The sequence below is a fragment of the Anguilla anguilla genome, chromosome 6, assembly GCF_013347855.1.
Source record: "Anguilla anguilla isolate fAngAng1 chromosome 6, fAngAng1.pri, whole genome shotgun sequence".
Classification (NCBI taxonomy): Eukaryota; Metazoa; Chordata; class Actinopteri; order Anguilliformes; family Anguillidae; genus Anguilla; species Anguilla anguilla.
Genome location: NC_049206.1, coordinates 18,835,733 through 18,856,776, shown reverse-complemented (window position 1 = coordinate 18,856,776; position 21,044 = coordinate 18,835,733). Strand labels below are relative to the sequence as shown.

The 21,044-nt window shown below is 40.5% G+C and overlaps 2 protein-coding genes across 10 annotated transcripts; one reads left to right on the top strand and one right to left on the bottom strand.

Moving 5' to 3' along the window:
* The first annotated feature begins 368 nt into the window (after positions 1-368).
* On the top strand, positions 369-20,226 carry LOC118229621 (myelin-associated neurite-outgrowth inhibitor). Of its 5 annotated transcripts, none has more exons than XM_035421745.1 (7): positions 369-487; positions 13,771-13,862; positions 14,343-14,426; positions 14,878-15,020; positions 15,299-15,479; positions 16,188-16,312; positions 17,368-20,226. In XM_035421745.1, the coding sequence occupies exons 2-6, from the start codon at positions 13,793-13,795 to the stop codon at positions 16,298-16,300; spliced, it is 591 nt and encodes a 196-aa protein (XP_035277636.1). In that variant the 5' UTR covers positions 369-487; positions 13,771-13,792; the 3' UTR covers positions 16,301-16,312; positions 17,368-20,226. The 5 variants fall into 5 exon arrangements, with proteins under 5 accessions (XP_035277636.1, XP_035277638.1, XP_035277637.1 ...); XM_035421747.1 differs by lacking the exon at positions 369-487 and adding an exon at positions 7,779-7,932 and having other exon boundaries at positions 14,346-14,426; XM_035421746.1 differs by lacking the exon at positions 369-487 and adding an exon at positions 7,779-7,932 and having other exon boundaries at positions 15,302-15,479.
* On the bottom strand, positions 783-8,016 carry LOC118229619 (transforming growth factor beta activator LRRC33-like). 5 transcript variants are annotated; one of them, XM_035421741.1, is made up of 4 exons: positions 7,998-8,016; positions 4,763-4,860; positions 3,963-4,074; positions 783-2,763 (listed from the first exon to the last, which is right to left on the bottom strand). In XM_035421741.1, exons 3-4 carry the CDS (start codon positions 4,059-4,061, stop codon positions 820-822), a joined length of 2,043 nt encoding a protein of 680 aa, XP_035277632.1. In that variant the 5' UTR covers positions 4,062-4,074; positions 4,763-4,860; positions 7,998-8,016; the 3' UTR covers positions 783-819. The 5 variants fall into 5 exon arrangements, with proteins under 5 accessions (XP_035277632.1, XP_035277633.1, XP_035277630.1 ...); XM_035421742.1 differs by lacking the exon at positions 7,998-8,016 and adding an exon at positions 5,653-5,768; XM_035421739.1 differs by lacking the exon at positions 7,998-8,016 and adding an exon at positions 5,473-5,622.
* Positions 20,227-21,044: the final 818 nt, after the last annotated feature.

The window sequence follows — 21,044 nt, the reverse complement described above, 5'->3', positions numbered from 1 at the left end:
TCCATATGTTTATAAAGCCTTGTTCAGAGTATTCTGCTTAGTTGAGATTAGCCACATCTCTTCATACAGTTCGTATCCTGATGTGAACTTCACATTCTCCTGGTAAACATATTATGGGAAGTACTGCAAAAGTTTTAAAGACAGACTGCATGAGTTGTGGTTTTCGGGGATGGCCTTAGGGTGTTGATCTGGCCTAGGTGCAGCTGTGTGTGTATGACATTCACCCACGGCCAAACCGCAGATAGAAGTTTCTAAGCTTCAGGACTGCCCGTTCACTGCAGTTTGGCACAACAGGAAATTTCACATTTCCTCTGCTGCTTACAGTTAGAGCTTACTTCTGCAAGGCTCTCTCTCACACAAACACGCACACACGCACACACACACACACACACAACCGCCATCTTTAATGGCCAGATTGTCAGAAGCCATGTGATTCTCTATCAAATTACTTTATTCATGTACGTTCAGCAGTGCATGCACCCACAAGGTAAGTGAAGATGTTCCTAAGGCAATACTGAAATACTACTCTAGAAGTAAGATGTGGTCAGCACAACATTTTAAAAAGTGAAAGTGAGTGAAATGCATTGTATTATTTACATTCTGTTTTCATTACATGCTTGTGCCTCTGAGTCATAGTGGTTAAGGAACCAAGTAATGACAGAATTATAAGTTGAGCAAGTACACAGAGGTTAAATCCAGCAATATAAATAGATGAAATGAAAACAAATTGCATTAATTCCAGACAAAGTAACAGTGGCCCGTAAGAAGAAATACACTAAAACTGAGTTCTTATTATGCTGTCTTTATTTAGCAACATTGTTAATACGAGGTGGCCCGCATACATCTCTTATTAATTTGCCCAGGCACCCTACTGGACCTGAAGGTCAACGTAAAAATGACTATAATGCCCACAAAAGTGAGACAAACAACCAGGAGGAGAGCAACATACCACCCGCTGGGTTCTTCATTACTCATTCTGCACAAGTTTCCACTTAGACGGTCCACCATATTTGTCCCGTGAACAGCATGCAGACATGTCACATCAGGCCAATCCATGATATTTACGGTGTTCACCTCCTCCAACATCCTGTACCAGTCCATATCACAACAATTGAATGGGTTTCCCCCAAGGAAGACGGTGTGTAGACTGCTGCTTAGAGTCTCAGCCTGTTGAAAGGGTATGGAGGTCAGGCTGTTGTCCCTCAAATCCAACCACCTCAGAGGTGGGATACCTGGGAGGTGGGACAAGGAGTTCTTGGAAATGTCTAGAGATCTCAAGTGAATGAATGGAGTGAAGTCAAAGGCTTGAGTCTTGGTGTTGCCAAGGCCCAGCTGCTGCAGGGTTCCATTTAGACCAGCTAACGATTCCTGGCTCAGAAAAATTTGTGGGTTGTCTGAAAGCTCCAGGTGTGTTATCGTTGTGCCGTTAAAAGCAAATGGTGGTATCTGCCTCAGGCTGCACCCTCTTAGGTACAACTGTTTCAGGGAGCTGATGTCTGTCCAAATGACGCAGTCACAGTCATCTGTGCATGAGTCTAAGTCCTCTGAGGAACAAATATCCACCTTGTTGTAACTAAGATCCACTGTGGTGAGATTGGAGAGGCCCACAAACAGTCTTGTTGGGAGTCTCTGTAGATCATTCAGGCTCAAGTTAAGATGAGTTAAATAGGCTAATGCATCCAAAGTGGTTTGGCTAGCTGAGAGCATGGTTAGCCTGTTGCTGCTCAAGTCTAGCTCATACAGGGAGGCTGAGAGCTCTTTCAAATCCAATGACTCCAAGCAGTTCCTTCCTAGCTTCAATCTTGTTAACTTTTGCATCTTACCCAGAAAGCCCCGTGGGAAGTAAACAACACGGTTCCCAGTCAGGTCCAGCAGCTCCACTGAGGAGATGTCCCCATGGAGGGTCTCATCCCAAAGCTCAACTGTTACATTGCTTATGTTTCCGTACAGATTGAAAAACTGCACATGGGTGGTCCAGTTTAAGGAACTGATGTTGGCAAAGTGCTGATAGAAGCCAATCTGGTTGTCAGACAAGAGCAGAGTCTGGACATGGCTGAGGGTGGGCAGGAAAGGAAAGAAGAGGAGCCTGTTGTCCCGCAGGTCCAGGGTTTGTAAGTGGAAAGGTTCTTTCACGTCCTGGTCAGAGATGAACCACTCCAGGTTGTTGTGGCTGGCGTTCAGGACCAAGAGTCGGGTAAGCCGGAAGTTCACCAGGCATAGCAGGTTGTTGAAGGCCAGATTGAGTCTTTGTAGACTCTGCAGACTATTGAATGCCCCTCCCTCAATCTCAAAGAGTGCATTGCTCTCCATGTTCAACTCCTCCAACCGATGGAGGTTATGGAAGATAGTCTGGTCCAGTCTCAACATAATGTTCCCAGAGAGAGACAGGCGCTCAAGTGAAGACATGTTATGCAGAAAGAGAGAAACCATGTTTTCTGTCAGCCCATTTTCAGAAAGGTCCAAAACCTTTAGTTGGGCTAGATGCCATAGGGCCTGACTGGTCTGCTGGTACCCAGTGTGAATGTGGTTTTTAGCAAGGTTGAGGTTCTCTATGTTAAGGGCATTATGGAAGGTGTGTGCCTCGATGGTTTCCAAGCAGCAGCTGGCACAGCTCAGGACCTTGAGGTGAGGACAGCAGGAGAGGGAGGTGTTTTTCAGCACTCTGATGGGATTATTATTGAGCTGGAGTTCCTTGATGTTTTTTGGCAAGTCTGTGGGCACAGATGAGAGCTGAAAGTCTTTACACAGGGCAGCTTGCTGTGTCTGAAAAAGGAGAGAGGCATAAGCGAACATAGCTATTGTGAGGAATACAGACTCTCCTTAAATGTTCTTGGAAGTTTAATAAGTTAGCAAGCAAAGGAGTCTAATTTCTCAGAAAGTCTAATTTACATCTCTCCAGAGGACAGCCATTTAGTCTGTGCATTAGCATCCAATTATTAGCCTTTGTTCTTGTGTTAGAAGAGTGATTAGATAGCAAGGAGAGGACTATCGTGGATGGTCCCGCAAAGTATACAGATACACATTGTAAAATTTCATTCTTGTCCTGAATTGCTAGTCCCTAGTTCACCTGTGCATCGTCATTACCACTGGCTCGTTCACAAAAACTTTCAACAAATTATGGGAAGTCATTTTATGACTATCTACACTCAAAAAAAGGAAAAACGAGAATGGAAAATTAAGAATCTCACTTTTGGCTCCTGTTTAAAAATTTCTTACCGTTTCTACATTTGCATTTAAAAAGGCCAAGACTGTTATATACACAATGGACCAACATATTATGAGACTGCTGTCACTCTTACTTTATGAATGGCACTGACTACTTGTGACAGCCAGCAGTGTGGTTTAAAAAGTCAATGACCTGGTTAGAAACCCAGGCACTCAGTTATTTTCAAATAAATGAGAACAAATCAATCAACATGAGCCCCTCACCCCTTGATGGCAAAAACAGTCAACATCCATTCAAAAAGGGAGAGATTAAAGCCAGAGAGCCAGCAAAAATAAAAAGTGTATGTAAATATATAAATATATTCCAGTAATTCTAATAAATTGTGTGGCTATACAAATGAACTGACTAATTAAAAAAAGAATATAGACACTTAACAGACACTAACTATTAAAGTTTAAGTAAAAAAAATCTAATGATAAGAGAAAACATCCATAATGAACTGTATGACATAAATGATGGCAGAATGTAGAAAACCACTTAGAAAACTCGAATTAATTTTAACTTCAGCAAAATACATACGTCATATGACAATTTTAATGTGGACTGTTGATAGATGGAAGGAAAAAAATGCTACATGCCCAGCAAAGTATGGCAATGCCATTTTCTGGAAAAGAGAGGCCAGAGAAACAGTCCAAGTAGCATATGAATACATCAGAAGAGTTGGACACTATCTGTGCGCTGTCAGTACCCATTGCTGCTCTTTTTGGGAACTTCTGGAAAATTGGGTGCTCCTTACCAGTTGGCAGTGGGCATGGCTGGCAGCTGGCAGCTGGACATCCCAAATCAGGCTGAGGGCAAGGCAGGCCAGACAGGGGATGAGTCTCAGGAGGGGCATCTTAACACCATCACTGAAGGAGATAAGGTGCGGAGCACAGTGTTAGTTGCATGTGATGATGCAAACTTCCCCTTGCTCTCTCTCCATCAAGAATTCTTTTCTCATGGCTGATACAGTGAGAAAATTAACCATTTTTGGTCGCCTTACCTCCAGAGCCCACAGGCATATCGGAACTTCAGTAGCAATGTGCATTTGAACAGAATGTGCAATAAAGTGCAAAAAAAAAATGTTTGTATTTTTTGCATGTTCATCCCGGACCATTTTTAAAATCAATTACATATGACATATGCAAAGGAGTTGAAGTTGAATTCACAGAAAATATCTGGATCAGACCTTTCTTTTCACTATTAGTTTTGTTCATGTTAATAGTCAACTTATTGTTGGATTTAAACCGTTCAATTCTTTATACCGTGAATGAGGAGTGCACCTGCTTTAAAACTTGTTTAAGCATTGTATATTGGTACAACATGTCTTATGAACTGTTTATGACTCATATAAATGTGATATTGTTTTATAACTGTATTTGTCAGATGCTGGTAAAATAAAGGATAACTAAGTAAAATCACAGTGGCCAGCCACAGCTGACTATGCCATCCCAGAGGTCACAATGACAATTTAATTTTAGATGACAATGATGAATAATTAGAACAATGTGAAAAAAATGTACTACTCAAGAGCCTCAGTGAAACACAAAGACTTACGTGGGCAGTTAGGTCAGCCAGCTCCACACCATGTTGCACTTGCAACATCACTGGCTTCTCAGTAGCTCACCATAGCATCTTCATGATTCATGTAGTACCTGGAGAACCAAAAAAGCAGTGCAGTTAGATCTATCAGAACTGCAATGATCATAGAAGCTTACAAGTCGAGAGTTAAACGCTCTTTGGATCCTCATAAACGACGATTTATATAGGCAACCATTTCTTGCAGCAATGGCACGTGATTTAGCTTCCAATGTGTCAATGACGGTTTTGCATATTATTTGCACATGAGAATTGCATATACATGTGCACACAGCTTGCAGATAATCACAGGCTTTCTTCCTTGACTTCCTGATGGAATAGGCATCAGAGTATCCTAGTGTTCAGAATCCCCGCAAACCACAACTTGGAAGTGCCATTGCATATTATTTGCACATGAGAATTGCATATACATGTGCACACAGCTTGCAGATAATCACAGGCTTTCTTCCTTGACTTCCTGATGGAATAGGCATCAGAGTTTCCTAGTGTTCAGAATCCCCGTAAACCACAACTTGGAAGTGCCATTACATTAAATGATGAGTGGAAGTTGAAATGCATCAGTTTCAGATTTTAAATCCTAGAAACCACAGACATGCATAGGTATCTGCAGAAACATTACATTTACATATCACTAGCACCCTAGTAGTGTCTTTAAACAGCATTCCTACCTACTTGGCTCGCCCAAACGACAGAACTTCAGAGGAAACCACAACTGCTCACGCCCTTCCCGAAGTGCTGCAAATTCTCACATATTTGCAAGCATCACTCTGAGCTCCCCTTTCTGTTCTCGCTAAGCAAGGAGTGTCACAGCAGTTCTCAGCAAAGATAACTATATCACTTTCACCCACCGATTTTCTTGCTAGTCACAGGCGGAGATGACCATCAACACCATTAATATGTCCCTCTCAACTGCCTGATTTTGACGTCAATACGTGCTAAAGATAAACTTGTGTTCATTTTGCACTTGCGGAAGGTGGTTTGACATTAAAAATAAACACACATTTTCAAAAACAGGGATGAAAAGGAGGAAGGAAACCAAGAGCTTCTATCGAAGAGGGGTAGTACATGCACACACCGGCAAATGCTTAAAATGGCAAATAAATGCTTACATGTACAAACCTAAAGAATCTACAGGCTACAAAATCCCCTCTTTTTACAACACTTTTATTTGCAGTTTTCATTATCTTCACCAATGAGACAGAGACAAGGCAATCAGCTTAAACCTACTCGCTGGATGCCTCGCAATGCAGGGCTGCTAGCCAGAGGCACCAGACCAGCCTTGCCTTCACTTTGAGTCACATTGAGTAAAAATGGCATGGAGAAATGATAAATGGGGAATTAGCACTTTCTGAAAAACATTACATTATTCTTTTTGTTCTTCCCATATATGTATGTGTTTTTTTTTTCAGTGTATAATGTAGCGGATGAAGAATAGCTGCCTCCTTCGTGTCCTTGTCTTTCTTTAATGTGCATTTAGCTGCTCCAGTTAGTCGATCCATAGCTAAGCTAGGTCACTTGCTCTCACTCGCTACCAGCCTTGATTTTATATGCAATAATATGGCCTATTGATTCTGGCTAAATGTTTCATACACAAATATGGATTTTTTTAAAATATGCCTTTGTTACTTTTGCAAATGAGCTTGTCCTGCTTGTAAAAAGTCCTTAGTGAAAAAAGCAATATCCCTACAGTGCTTGTGCAGCTGTTTTACCATATAAACCAGATTTACCCAAGGTGCAATGCTTATGTGAATCTTTAGGCTGACCCAGAGCCTGCAGTCGTTGCTCTGGGTCAGCCTAATCTCACATCTGGTGAGGAACTCTGCCTCTTAAATAAAGCATTTGCATACTCCAAGATCCACCTGGTCTCTCTTTGGAATAACTTGTTACAATATTTTCAGTTGTCACATACAGTTTCTATATTCGAAGAAAAATGTATTAGATATTTTAAGACCTGTTGGCTTGACAATGGCGGGTAGTTGGCATATGAGATTTTGTGTTGAAGACAGTGCCCTCTTGTGGAAATACTGAAATGATGCGGGCTCACTCACAAATATCAAAACTGTTCTCAGTACTAATTTAGCATTATGTTTGAATTATTCCTCCTATAGTATTTAAGAATTTTAACTGAAAACTTACTTTGCATGTCTCTATATGGGTCACACATTTGACTTTGCATTGGTAATACAGGTATATAATAATATAATACAATTTAGGGAGTAACAGTTGACAGTCGGGTAAGTTTCACGACATTAAGAGAAACGGCATCTCCCATTACAAGGACGGATATTCTACTGATACACAATTGATTCTTGTTTTAAACAATATTTTTTTAAAAAGATAATGTGTAAAAATAATACATACAAGGCTGTTGGGTGACCACCTTAAGTCCCTCGTGTATGGACTGTGGCCAGTAGCCCTGCACAGTGGTGCACAATTGGCTCTAGTGTCTCCCAGGAATGGATAAGTTCCAGTCAGCCAGGGTGACAGTGTCTCTCATGGGTTTCTAACCTATTTTTTTCCCCCCCAATGTTCGACTTCCATTGGAACTATGAAGTGCTATCGTGAGATGAGACATTAAATGATCAGAAATGCGTAGACTGAAATAAAGAGGGCAGTTCGCAAGTACAGACTGAAGGATCTTGAAAGACAAAATAACACAGAGAACAGAAATCGTCGTACCAATAATTTTCACATATCTTTTTGGGAAATAAAATTATTACTTGTTAAAAAGGCAACTTTTCTCACCTATTTCTGTTTCTCACCTATTTTTATATGGTTTGCCTATACCACCTGCAAAGCAACCTACACATTAACCATATATTGTAAATGAAAGATGTTCGACAGGTAATTTGTAACAAAATACATTTGTGTCCACCTATTTTTTTCCCCATCGCAACTATCTAAAAAAAAAAGCCTTTAAAAAAGTCAAACTACTCAGCACACCTCAGTCACATGACAAGGGTCACATTACTGAACAGCTTCAGTTTTTCATGGTCGGAAGTGACGCTTGTTGATGTAGGTTTGGTTGGGGCGCAGCGTTCACTGTCAGAGAGAGGACAATATCAAAATCATAAAGGGGAAAAATCCTGACGAATTGAACAGTTGTCGGTAAAGCGGGAGAAAAACATGTAAGTAGTCAACACAGCTTGTCGCTGATACTGGTTTACCACCAGTCTTCGCCGGTGTTGGTTACCTGTTGCGACGATTCTGGGGTGGGCTCAAGGGTGAAGAATTGAATAACCGGTGGTGATGCGAGAACCTGGACCTGTCTGTCTTTCATTTCATCTCCTTACTGCGGCCTATTATTAATACGATTGCATTGCAGCGCCCATTCAGAATCACAACCCACGCAGTCTAGTGTACCGTTACGTTACCTAGTGATGGGTTGCTTGCTTACTAGATGACTAGCGTCGTTACCGAACATCAGCCTAAGCAGATGCATAGCCATATCATATATGACCAATATGAGTTGGCTAACGTTAGCCATCCCTGCGTTTATATATCTAGCCAAACCATGTTAGCCACAGGTCAAGAGCTAACGCGGGGTAACGTTAGTCAGCTGTCTGAACGTTTGGCTAGCTAACTGTTAGCCAAGAGCAATTGTGGAAAGACGTCTGATTAATTACTTGATTAATTAATTGATTAATCGCTTGCGATTTGGCTAGATAGATAGCTAATGTGGAAAGAGTCGACGTATTCCAGCTAGCCTGAGGCGGGTTTTCTAGAAAAAAGTAACGCCGTTTGCTGGGTAGCCAGTTAGCAGTATCGCTAGATTGCTAGCCTTATTTGATTACACTCGATTGATATGAGAAGCTTAACGTTACCACTTTTTCAACAACAAAGAGTGATATTCAGCGTTAGCTAATGAAGACTTTGTACCCAACGACATTGTAATTACTGGCTGGCTCTCTGGCTAACTTATCGTTGTTTTTTTGACCATTTGTTTGCGTTAATTTATCTCTAATGTTTTAGGATGCTGTAAGTTTGCTCATTTATTGATGCTAACTGTATTATTAGCTAGCTAACCTATTAACTTGCTAGAGGACCGAATAACTGGGAATTGGAGCTGTACGAACCCAACATGTTTGTTATTTGTTACTGATTATTATAATAGTGCAGGGATAGGTCGGTGTAGCTAAATTACTGTCTGGGTTTGTTGGTGGCTTCCAGTGAACTACTGACATTTAGCGGTTACGTAGCTATCTGAATTATAGTCCCATAAACATTGTAGCTATATCTCTGATATCGTAGGACACAACGTCGGTCGATGGTATTTTATTCAGACAGTATGCAGTTACAGTTGATTGTATTTAAATAATTTCATTAGCACCGTTTGTTATATAAAAAAAACGACAAAATTGCCAGCTGGCTTCTTACAGCAAAACTGTAAGGACACTAATTACTAAGAAAACACCATTGGGAAAATGTATGCCCTGGAATAAATGTTTATAATGTTTCTTTTTTAAGTGCAGAGAGGATCCAAAATACGTTGGTTTTTCAGACCCACAAGGCAGTGTGAAATCCGTGACAATTTGGCTGAAAAATCTGAAGCTGGCTAAACTGCTCCACTCTCTTTTGAGTGGTTATGTGAAAATTAATTTAGGAAAGTTAAGATCCTTTCGTTCGTTGTACCTATCAATTGTTCTGCTTCATGTCAAGTCAGCTACAGTAACATTTCAAGCTATTTTCCACCTCAGTTCATATGAGCCTACTAAACAGTGGGGTACTGATATCAGTATGTTCAGTCATGTGTTGAAAAAGCTTATCTCTGTGGAGACACTCAATATCCAGAGTAGTTTATAAAATGTGTGCTGCAGGTAGATCACTGCTTTGGTGCATCATGTCCCAGTTTTGCTGGGACCAGATAATGAGTTTTTATTCCATTGACATGTAACTAGTTTGTGGAACAGCTGTTTTGAATAGAATGACACATTTTACAGTTTGTTTTCCAGCAGCTTTGTTCTGACCCCTGAAAATATTGGGACATTTTGTGGGCATGGCCAACTCTGCCTTTGGCCAGATCACTTGGCCTACTTCCAGTGCTCTGTGCTTTGTTTCCAGTATTTTTATTAATGCATGTCTTTCTGGAATTGGATAGAGAATGACTATTGTAAAGCTACAGTGTGCTGGAACCTGCTTCTGGTAGGCCTAGCTATATGTTTTCAGATGAATCAAAAACCGTATGTTTGATTCTTGTGGAAGCTTTACAAGTTATGTATCATATCGTGTTAAACCGGAGGTGCTTGTGTTTGTGCATGTAGTATGCATCAAATGTGCTCCTACTATAAACAGGTTGGGATGTCAGAAATGGAGGACAAATGGAGAAAGAACAGAGCCCTGATATTGAATTCTTTGTTGGGCCAGAGTCTCCAGTCACTATGAAGTCACAGGAGTGCAGATTTAGCCCAAACCTATTACCCCCAGCCTTAGTATGCTGGGTTTCAGTCTTTCAACAGTTTTTGATTTGTGTGGTGAGAATGCCTATGATGGGATTGCCAATCTTCATTTGAAAGCCAGTTGCAGAAGATATATCATGTTCCAAACAAAATGGATGCACAACTACTTTTTAAAACATGCTCAAGCTGGTAAACCTTCCCTTTCAACACACAGGGAAGCATTGTTAACACTGTCTAGACAGCCCATGGAGACGTCAGACAAAAAACGTAGGTTTGTTGATAGTTGTCAGGGTGACTGAGAAGAGAAGAGGATTTGAACCACTGAAAATTGAAGGGAAAAGATAATATTAAAGACTTCCTACACTTCTTAAAAATATTTAACTGCTCTTGGAAGAATTACTTTTACTATGCAGACATATTTTTGTACAGAACTTGTCACCAGAGCACCGCCTTCACATTCTCTCACTGTACTTGGAGAGTTTCTCTGAACTTGCCTGAAATCTGAGTTGGAAACATGCACGTGACATCTTTCCTTTATAAGTTGACATGTGGTCATCTGTTTCTTCCAATAATGTGGAAATTTGGTTGAAGTTTCTGTTTGTGCTATAATGTAAAATTGGGAGGTATTTGCATTGGCCAATGTGGATGGTGAAGTACTGGCTATTGATGTACTGTAGTCCCAGAATGCATTCTGCATGCCATTCTACTGAGGGAACTATTTTTTAATGGGGTGTAAATTTGCCTTGGACAACTATCACTGTGCAAATATACAACTTTGTGTAATTTTCTGAATACTAGTAAATCCATAAATAATCACTTGTGTGTCCTGCACACATGTTGTGACATTTGGTGCCTACAAATCAATGTAAATGATACTTTGGATGGACATGGAGTAAAACTACAAGTAGCAGCTATTTTATCAGTGAAGTTTGGATTTCTGCATGTGAAGAAAATGGACAGGCTAGTTGCCTGGACCCTGTGAAATAAAAGTGTTCGCCAGGCTTTGAATTGATTTTTTATTTATTTTATTTTATTTTATTTTTTATTAAAACCCTTAATAGCTTTAGGATGAATTCAAACAGGGGAAGTTTTTGATTGTATGCACCAAGCATTTAGGCTGTTAATTAGCCTTATTTGGGCCTCTGAGTTACTGTTCATTCCTGATGTCCAACCAAAGACTTTCCCCAGGGGCTCATTTTAAAATGAACATCGACGTTTCATCCAGAAACGTCAGATTTCTTTCGACTTCCTGTCAGATGAAATGGTCGAGGACTGTTAAGGGAAAGCACTGGTGGCATTTTTATAGAATGGCTGGAGTTGCCCTTTAGAAGATGAGCTCAAGGCGTGCTTTCAATTGAATCCATCGCAAGGTGTGACAGAAATAGCACAGCATTGTGTGAGTAATGAAGTATCCATCGGCAGCGGTTGTCACAGCAACAAAGAAAGAAGACTAAAAGAAATAAAGATGGTTATTCTGTTGTTTCCTGATATTAGATATTTAGATGTTCTCTTGTAGTCATTAGATATTTAATTGTGGGCCGACAAGAGTTAATTTAATTGAGAGGCCGGGGCCGGGTATGTGCTCAGAATAAACAACGGGGGGGGGGGGGGGGGTTCATGAATGATTTCAAAATGAATCTCGGAAAATTATTTTTAATATAACATAGAACACAGCAAGCCAGTGGGTCTTGTCAGCACAATGAGCACAAACATGTTCTTATTTATTTATTTATTTAATCAGGATATCTCTTTGGTTGATTACCTTTTATAAAAAAAGATCTGTCGAGAGTCAGTGGGGTTGTGCACTACATTATACCTTGTGCGTAGGCCAGTTTCAGTTCTAAACTACACCAAGGTATCTATATCTCCAAATTGGTAACATTTCAGTCCCATCGAAGCTCAAAATTTTCTGATTTGTAATATAAATATTGATATAAGAGCTTGTTTGAATAGGCTACCAGCTTCCATTTGTAGCCTAGCAACGTGGAGAGCACCAGAGCTTTCCTGTTAACACCTGTAATTTCCTGCAACATGACGGCATGATGGATAGAGACACTGGAGCTGAATATCTGATTGATTTTATCGAGTATCTGTAGCATAGCCAATAGAACACTCAAATCAGAATTAATTTACTCAGCGGACGACCAAATGTGTATATTATTGCACCATTCTTAAAGAGCGTCTGTTCTACGAGTACTAGCTGGTCTCAGGTCATTGTGCTGTTCTTCTGTCACAAATTTACACTCATGTCCTCACAGGGGGCATGAAACCAGCCTAATCAAGCCATCTCGCTGCAATTTACCGCTCACGCTCCCGTGGGTCTTTCATCTGGCGGTGCTGCATTTCAGTTTGTAGGATCACAAATAATCAAGGGCAGGAGCTGCCGAGGTTGAAATTGTAATATATTAGCATAAATCTCCTCTTTTTTCACTGAGCGTTCAAGCTCTACAATGTAAGCAGGAGAAGGTAATTAATATCAAAATTACGGTGTGTATAACTGTGATATCGAGTGGTGGCTGTTGTTGCGAATGCTGGCCCCATCATTGAGCAACTCGGGGACGTGCGTTTGGATTCGAAGCGGTCGACCTCAGAATTGAAGGTTGTTCTCCATACTTGCCAGTCCATGGCAATTGCTTCAGGGTCCCTCGGCTTTATTTTATAATAATTAAGGGTCTCTTTCAGATTGCCCTTATGCTTCTGAAGGACAGTCATCAGCATATTGAAGCTCACGTATATAGGTGCCACACACACACACACACACACATGGTTTTTCCCTTTAATGGTCCAGTGTGGTTATGTGAGTCATGTTCCTGGTAATTGAGCCTGAGTAATGTTTCGGTTTTTAATGTTTCTATTTATAATCAGGTTGTCACACTGCTTCACTGTGGACATTTTTGTCATTCCATATAAATATGATTGCATGCTCGCCTCAGCCTTTTTATTTTAAACTGAATTTCCATATTTGCTCATGAAAGAAATGACTCAACCATGATTTCTGACTTACTGAATAACTAACCACTCAGGAGATTTAAAGTTGACCTTGAGTACCATAAAACATGTTAGACCTTTCATATTGTTTTAAAGCATAGCGATGGGATTGCAATACCTTGCCTCATTAGAATCTTTGTTAAAAAAAATTAAAAAAAATAGGTCATTTTCTGACCTTTTTACTGAATTCTCAAAATGGATGAATTCCAATTTATTTCAGTGTTGTGCCTACATATTTTGTTGCTTAGGTCCTTGAAGTAATCTTTCAGTCTTTGTGCTGTGCCCATAAGTGGTTGAGGGACTGCATACATTTGAATACAGGGTATAAAGTCATTCTTCCACATGAATATCAAATATTGCACGAATAAGGCATTTATTGCACTGTTAATTTTCAGCTGGAGTGAACACCAGAGAACTTCAGTTTTCACATTTGCACATTTGTCTAAAATTAATTTTAATCATTTCTGTGAATGACACCTGTGAAGGATGTTAAAATGCGGTCCGTTCAGGCAAGCCTTCAGGGGAAAGCCCTGATGCGCAGAGTCACCGTGACTGATCAGACCTGTTTTCTATGGCCTACAGAAGCAACAGACGCCACTGCAACATGAATCCGGTTTACAGCCCGGCTCCGACAGGAGTGCCCTATGCGAACCCCAAGGGAATAGGATACCCAGGTAAGCATGGTCCCGCGCCCCACTGAGTTGCAGGATGTCTCCAGCTGACCCTCACCAGCCTCGCTAATGTTGCTAACCCATGCAGGTCTGACCTTCCCAGCTTTACCAGTGCACAAACCCCATAGTCACAAGGCACTTTCTCACCTTAAGTCATATAAGAACTTCTGGTGAATATAATGTATTGCAAGTGTACTGGCATTGAAACTATCAAGGGTAAAACCAAAGTGTGGTTAAGTCTTATTTCCATTGTGAACAATGAAAACATCTAGCTAAAATATAGCATCATTAGGTAGCTATGATGTACCGCATAAGGCACAAACGGGACACAAATAATGACTAAACTGAGTTTAAATTCTGCAGCACTAGATTTATGCACACAATTACGACATCGTTTTCAGGTGGGAATCCCAAGTGGAGTGTCGACTGTAGTCTGCACTGTGGCAGTGGGAAGGCTGATGTCTCTCTCTTGTGCATTCGCAGCAGGTTTTCCGGTCGGCTACGCCACAGCGGCCCCTGCTTATTCTCCCAATATGTTCCCCGGAGCCAATGCTGCCTTTCAGACAGGTAAAGTAAGGCCTCTCTTCATGGAATTCCCTCTTAATTGCCCCAACGGGGCTTTAAAGGGGAGAGCAGACCAGGTTGGGGCTCCAGAGAACCTGGTCGCATGGTTACCGTCCAGCCTGGACTGTATCGGTGAAATCTGATAAGGAGCAGTAAGACATGCCCAGAATTCTGTAACATGCCCCTCTTACATTTCTGGTTGCCAGCCCAAAGTTCATTTCCCATTTGAGTGACACCATTTGGGCACCTGCTTGGGAAATGCTGGAACCAAATTTCCAAAATATATATTTACTGAACAAAAGATGCTTTGTTTTTGATTTTGAGGCCTTGATTTTTATGCTTTTTTATAACTGTAACAGCAATTTAATATTTCCCTGTGATTTCAAGCCGTTTGTTCTCTTATTTATATGTATGTCACAGTTCACATGGTTAAATTTTGCCTATGGCATTTCAGGTTTCACACACGGCACACCGTACAAAATGTCCTGCTCACCAACCACCGGTACGGTCCCGCCGTACTCTTCGTCACCAAATCCCTACCAGACAGCCGTCTTCCCAGTGAGAAGCGCTTACCCACAACAGAACCCATACGCACAGGTGAGTAGAGCTGGCCAGTGGCAAAGGGGCTACTGACAGGACAGGAAAGTTAGACGCTGGACTGATTGGACAGAGCTGGACGTGCGTTCATTCAGAGCTGTTGTAAAAATTGAGTAAATATTACTCCCTCTCCTTTGTCCTGACTTTCCTCTCCTTTGTCCTGTCTTTCCTCTCCCTTGTTCTCTCTATCTCATTCACTTCTCCTTTACTTCTCTCCCTCCATCTATTGCTCTCCCCATTTTCTCTTCCACCCACTCTCTTCCCACCTCCTGTCTCAGCAGCAAGGTACCTACTTCACACAGCCCCTGTACGCGGCTCCACCCCACGTCATCCACCACACCACAGTGGTCCAGCCCAACGGAATGCCAGCCACCATGTATGCACCCCCCATCCACACGCCCCGCGCCAATGGCGTCGCCATGGGCATGGTAGCCGGCACCACCATGGCAATGTCAGCTGGTAAGCCCCCTGCCTCCATTTACCAGTGTAATGAAAATTCAGTGTCATCAGTGTAGTAGCCTACAATGCAACAACCGGATGGAGCACACGGTAACAATACAATGGTGCCCTTCTCATCTCATCACTTTTAAAGGATGAGCCTAAACTAATTCTAAAATGAACGTTAATCTAGCTAGCTGGTTACTTAACGCCAACACTGTGTGATGCCAAAAGTGATGTCAGCACTTTCATAGAGTATCAGTGTGTTACTTCTAGTTGTGGAGCAGCTCGTGGGTGCACATTTTAACAGCCCTGGAATTATAAACATTGTCTGAATAACCTCAGGCACAGCCATAATGCTGAATATAACCCCAGCTCTCCTGGTAGTTCCCGATGTTCCTTGAAAGTTTTTAGATTCAGAGAAATAAAAATAAATGATTTCTTGAAAATGGCATTTTGAAAAAAGTACTATAAACTGCTTGAATTTTGATATGATGGAGATAGATGGTGATGCTGAAAAGCTTTGTGTCCCAGTTTTAAAGAAATGCCTTTAACGCCTGATATAGGCTAACCTGTACATGAAACACTAACCCAAACGATGTTATATAATTAACATGGAGATGCACAATAGATCACAGCACCAGCACTAACATATTTATCCACAATGCAATTGCAGTTGTGGTGAGAAACCGCATCTTAATAGATGTTGTGGTTACCTTTAATTGGCAGGCACCTTGTTGACGACTCACTCCCCAGGTCCAGTACCCCCTCACCAAGTCACGATGCCCACGTACCGGCCGCCTGGAACGCCCACCTACAGCTACGTGCCCCCCCAGTGGTAAAAGAATGATGCCGTAAGTACAAAAGTGGAAGGTTCTCAGTTCTAATGCATTTTAACATTGAATCGCACCCTTGTTTGCATGACCTGGAAGTCCCAAATTGCCAAATTTCTTCCGAAAATTCACAGAACATATATGGCTTTTGTACAGAATGAAAAGTAGGAAAATGTAATGGGTAGAAAAAAAGATAAGGGTTCATACCTTATTTGGCTGACCTGCCAGTTTATAACTCTGAGGTGAGTAAAGCCGAGGTTCTACTGTTTTTACAAAATTAACCTCAGGAAAAATGAGGTTTTAGACTAAACATGCTCAACCTTAAGTAAATAGCAAGTGGTATTTGGTAAACACCAGCAGATGGTCCAACCAAACATTTGCATTTTTATACTGAGCTGTCTGCAAGCTGACTCCCCCTTTTTATTTATCCCATAAAGAAGCTTAGAACAATGGACGATGGAACTGGTGCAAAAGCTTTTACATAATATACCATGGTTGCAGTTTTATGCAGACAAAACCCAAAATGCAGGAAAAAGACACTGCGTCCAGTGATTGCAGATATTCCAAGGTTCCTTCCATTAATTGTTTTTAAAGATTTTATTACAGTCGATGACCCAGACTTGACCCATAACAAAATAATTACTCCTGTTTCTTTGAGCCAATCAGCTTTCGATGTCAGACTTTTTAGTGTTTTTTATTGATCATAATATTTACCCAGCTGTTGGTAGCATTGCAAGATTAAAAGAGAAAGGGCTTAAAATGAATTCAAAAATGAGAATGAGAAGCTCTTGCTAGCTTGCTCCACATGAGTAAATTAAAACAGAAATTTCTCCTAGGTTTAAAAAAAAGATTAGTCTGTGTAGTTACAGCCATTGTGTTATTATTGTGAGTTGCCATATTATGGCAAGAATTTTTTTTTTGTTTTTATCAGAATGCAGATGAACTGGCATTAAATGCAGATTTCAAAATGTCCTGCTTTCCAAAGACGCAGCATTCCGTGGGCTAGCACGACCACTGATATAGCTGGAATCTATGCCCTGCTTTCTGTCTGTTCAATTTGGTTCTCTGGTCTGTAGGTTGAAGATACTAGATATGCAGTCATATTCAGTCCAGTATTCTACACATGGTGCTGAAGCCCTGATGTCACCAACCAGGATTTCATTTGTCCAGTCAAATTGAAAAGATTAGAAAAAAAAGAAACCAAACAGAAAAGAAGGCGGATCAAGAATCTTCCCATCCTGGGTAACTCATGGAAGCAGTTCCCCCGCACTCCAATCTCCCCCCCACACCCCACTTCTGTTTGCTTTACTGCCGATGACTAGGCTTTGACAACAATGTGTCCTGTGGACTGTCATGCAACTCTAAATAACGTAAATAAGGCAGTTTACTTTTTAGTTCTGGACCCATATCTAGCCAAATGCATGTTTATATAGATGCCAGTGTAAAAATATATTTAAAAAGCTTGCTCTATGTAGCTGCAGTGACTGATGCAAAACTGTCAGAAGCAAAATCCAAAGGTATTGAGTACAAAAAAAACCTATTATAAAAACAGGGGCTGACACTCAGTATCACAGAAGCTATGTCTTAATGTTACTTAAACTAAGTATTTCTTTATGAATGAACATGTAAATTAAGTTTACTATACATCTCAGTGCAGTATACTTTGAACCAATGCTAAAGTTGAACTTTTTTTTAAAGTGTGATTTTGTTTTGTACTGGCATAACAGAGCAGGCCATTTAATTTTGTTGGGTGATGCTGCGTTGATATAAATTTATACATCATTTGTAGACGCTGGTTTTTGGGGTGGGTGGATGGGTGGTTCTGCGCAGGCCTACCTGCCTATTCAGGTATGTTCCCCTTGGCTCTTCTCCTGTGTAGTGTTTGGGACTGTGTGTGTGTGTGTGTGTGTGTGTGTGTGTCTTGGCAGGACAGAGCCTTGGAAAATACTGCAGAACTTCTTTTTTTTCCGTTTTTCTCCCCTTTTGTTTTTTTAAAAACAATCTCACCTGAATAAAAAAAACATAAAGCCTGAAATGGGGGTGTTGAATATAGGACCAACCATGCCCTTAGGCATTGTAGAGGGAGCAGCTGTTTTCTCGGTTTATTGAATGTTTTGCCATTTTATTACACTTTAAATGTGCAACTTGCTAGTCATTTCAATGTCTTTTTAAAACTACTGGTGAGCAGTTCTCTCGAGTGGGTCATTCATTTGTTCGGTAGCTTGGTCTGGTCTTACAGTAAAGCGATTACCTCAAGGCCGCACCAGAATGGACTGACCACATCATTGTCTTTTAGGAATTCGCACTGCTTCCTTCATATTTACCTCATATTTGTGGGCTGTGTCAAGGAAGTGATGTAATACTTCTTTTGTATTATATATTTTTAAAAGACCAAAAAAAAAAAAAAAACAGCAAATACAATGAGTATTGTCAGAGGTTCTCATTAATTAGTTGATATTGATACTTGTGCAAGAAGATCAAATATATGCTCAAATCAGCATGCCTAATTAAAAAAAAACCCACAACTGTGCTCTTCTACTTAACAGAACTCATTTAAGTATATTGCTAACAGTCTACTATTTGTAGGAATCTACTTCTGATGTACTTTTCAAAAATGATATCTTAAAATGATGTTGAAATTGCCGATTTCCTTTGAAGGACCGGCTATCTCAATAATCAAATAACCGTGCTTTTTTTCAATAGCCCTTTCAATAGCCCATTACTAGTGTAATTCATTTCAGCGGCTTGCGTTTCTGCAAACACCACAAACCTGTATAAAGATATTCTGCCTGTGTCGCACTGTACCATCAGAATATGTCTTAGTTGAATGATCAGAATTTTGGCAGGTACAATTCTTTAATGAGCAGTTTCACATAGTAAACATGTCACCTGCATCTTAGAATTTGTACCAGAATGGCTGTTTCTGTTTCCCTCAAAGGATGATGATAATGGCCTATCAAAGTTGGCTTCATGTAATTCAGCTACTTAAAATGTTTGGCCCCAATTCAATCTGGCCATATTTCGCTGAACCTAACAGTCTGTATAGGCTGCTCTGCAATACTCGAGCACCACCCTGAAAAAAAATGAGGCAATGTTCTAAGCTTGATCTCAAAAAGGTTCAGGAATATGCCTGCATATCCTGACTTTTATTTATTTTAGACTAAAAGTTTTGCAGTGATGCTGCTGAAGACCAAGCAATGTGGGAAGTGCACTTGTACACAGTAGGACTTATGGGGCTCGGGAAGACTCTTGTTTTTGCCTTTGGATTCATTGAAATTTTTTATTTTTTGTTATGCATTATGCCCGAGACAGCAGGTCAAAAGTTTTGACTGCCTAGTTACCCACCCTGCTTCTTGCAACAAGTGGGTGTACGAACACAGGTTTGAACTGTCTTTGTAGTAGATGCAGTGACCACATTATTAAAAGCACTACTTGTGTATTTTTTGTTTGCTGGTTGCGTTCTGAATTGCTGTCCAAAATGTGATTTATTGTATTTTGATTATAATGGAATATGTTTTATTTTTGTTTTTTTCAGTCGTCTCAGCAATACAGTTGTACTGGTATTTGTACTACTCAATTTCACATATAAGGACAATCACCGCTTTGTGTCTCCACATTTGTCTGTGGCCATGGGATAATCCGATAATTTATGGAAAGAGGTTCTTCTGACACCATTCCTGGCCATTTACACGTTTTTTTTGGAAGCTGACGAGCTGCCCTTCACGTGACCCTGCAGGTCAGTGGCGGGAAGCTGGTCTGCTGGGAAAAGCATGGCAAACATTCTCTTCCAGTCCTGTCATTGTGTGTGGCATCCACTAGGTGACGCTGTGTCTCTGAACTCAACAACATTGATCAAAGGAAATGTTTTTTTTTTATGTTTGGAGAGATGTACTGTATTTCCAACATTTTAAATAAAGTTGATATACAAAACTTAATATGCGTTGATGGTTTTATATCCCCTCATCCCAATTAAGTTATACATCCCTATCAGATTCTTACATTCTACATCTGCCAGTAGTAGTTAACTAAAGGCATGGGTAACTGGTGTATGGTTTTATTTTGCACCCAGAATTCCTGTTTAAGAAGTACATGCCAGAAGATGACTTAAGTTGTAAGGTTAAGTGCCAAAAATCTCAAAATGATATGAAATGCCAAGATCTCAAACATATTTTCTGTTAATGACACACCTTTTCATGCATAAGTGAAGTTCTTTTTCATGCCAGCAGAGGGCGATGAAAAGCAAAAAGGTGAAAAAGGTCAAGGGTTGCAAATCACACATACCTTTGGAAAACAGACTGACCATCATCTCTTCAGGAACTATCTCATATGCCCCATAGATTATATCCAATGTATAGTGATCAGAGCATGTGAATCATTTTATCTCTTTATCTAACATGAGAACAGAGTTCAAGAAAGCATTTTTTTGCTACTCAGCACCAAGCCATGAGCTTGATTAACACGACAGCTCAGAAAGTTGCTGTAATATTTTTAAAGAGCTGTGTTCTGTTCAAATACTTTGTGGCTTGTCTTTAAAATATTCAGAGTGCATACAAGATGATTTGAACTGAAGTATCTTCTGCAAAAAAACATAAATCCTCATAACATCTGCCTGCTGAGGCACAAAATTGGGGTTTCAGGCCCAGCAGTAAAATTGCTTATGTCAAGAAAATACCCAGTTTGACTGAAAACCTCACTAGATGCTGCGGATAGCAATTTGTAAAAGAGAATGTCATAAAAAATAAATGAGGATAAA

Coding starts and splice junctions, on each gene's coding strand:
- LOC118229619 (XM_035421741.1), bottom strand. CDS start 4,061: ATGCCCCTCCTGAGACTCATCCCCTGTCTGGCCTGCCTTGCCCTCAGC. Junction 2,764..3,962: donor GCCATGCCCACTGCCAACTG/GTAAGGAGCACC, acceptor CTCCTTTTTCAG/ACACAGCAAGCTGCCCTGTG.
- LOC118229621 (XM_035421745.1), top strand. CDS start 13,793: ATGAATCCGGTTTACAGCCCGGCTCCGACAGGAGTGCCCTATGCGAAC. Junction 13,863..14,342: donor CAAGGGAATAGGATACCCAG/GTAAGCATGGTC, acceptor GTGCATTCGCAG/CAGGTTTTCCGGTCGGCTAC. Junction 15,480..16,187: donor CACCATGGCAATGTCAGCTG/GTAAGCCCCCTG, acceptor TTTAATTGGCAG/GCACCTTGTTGACGACTCAC.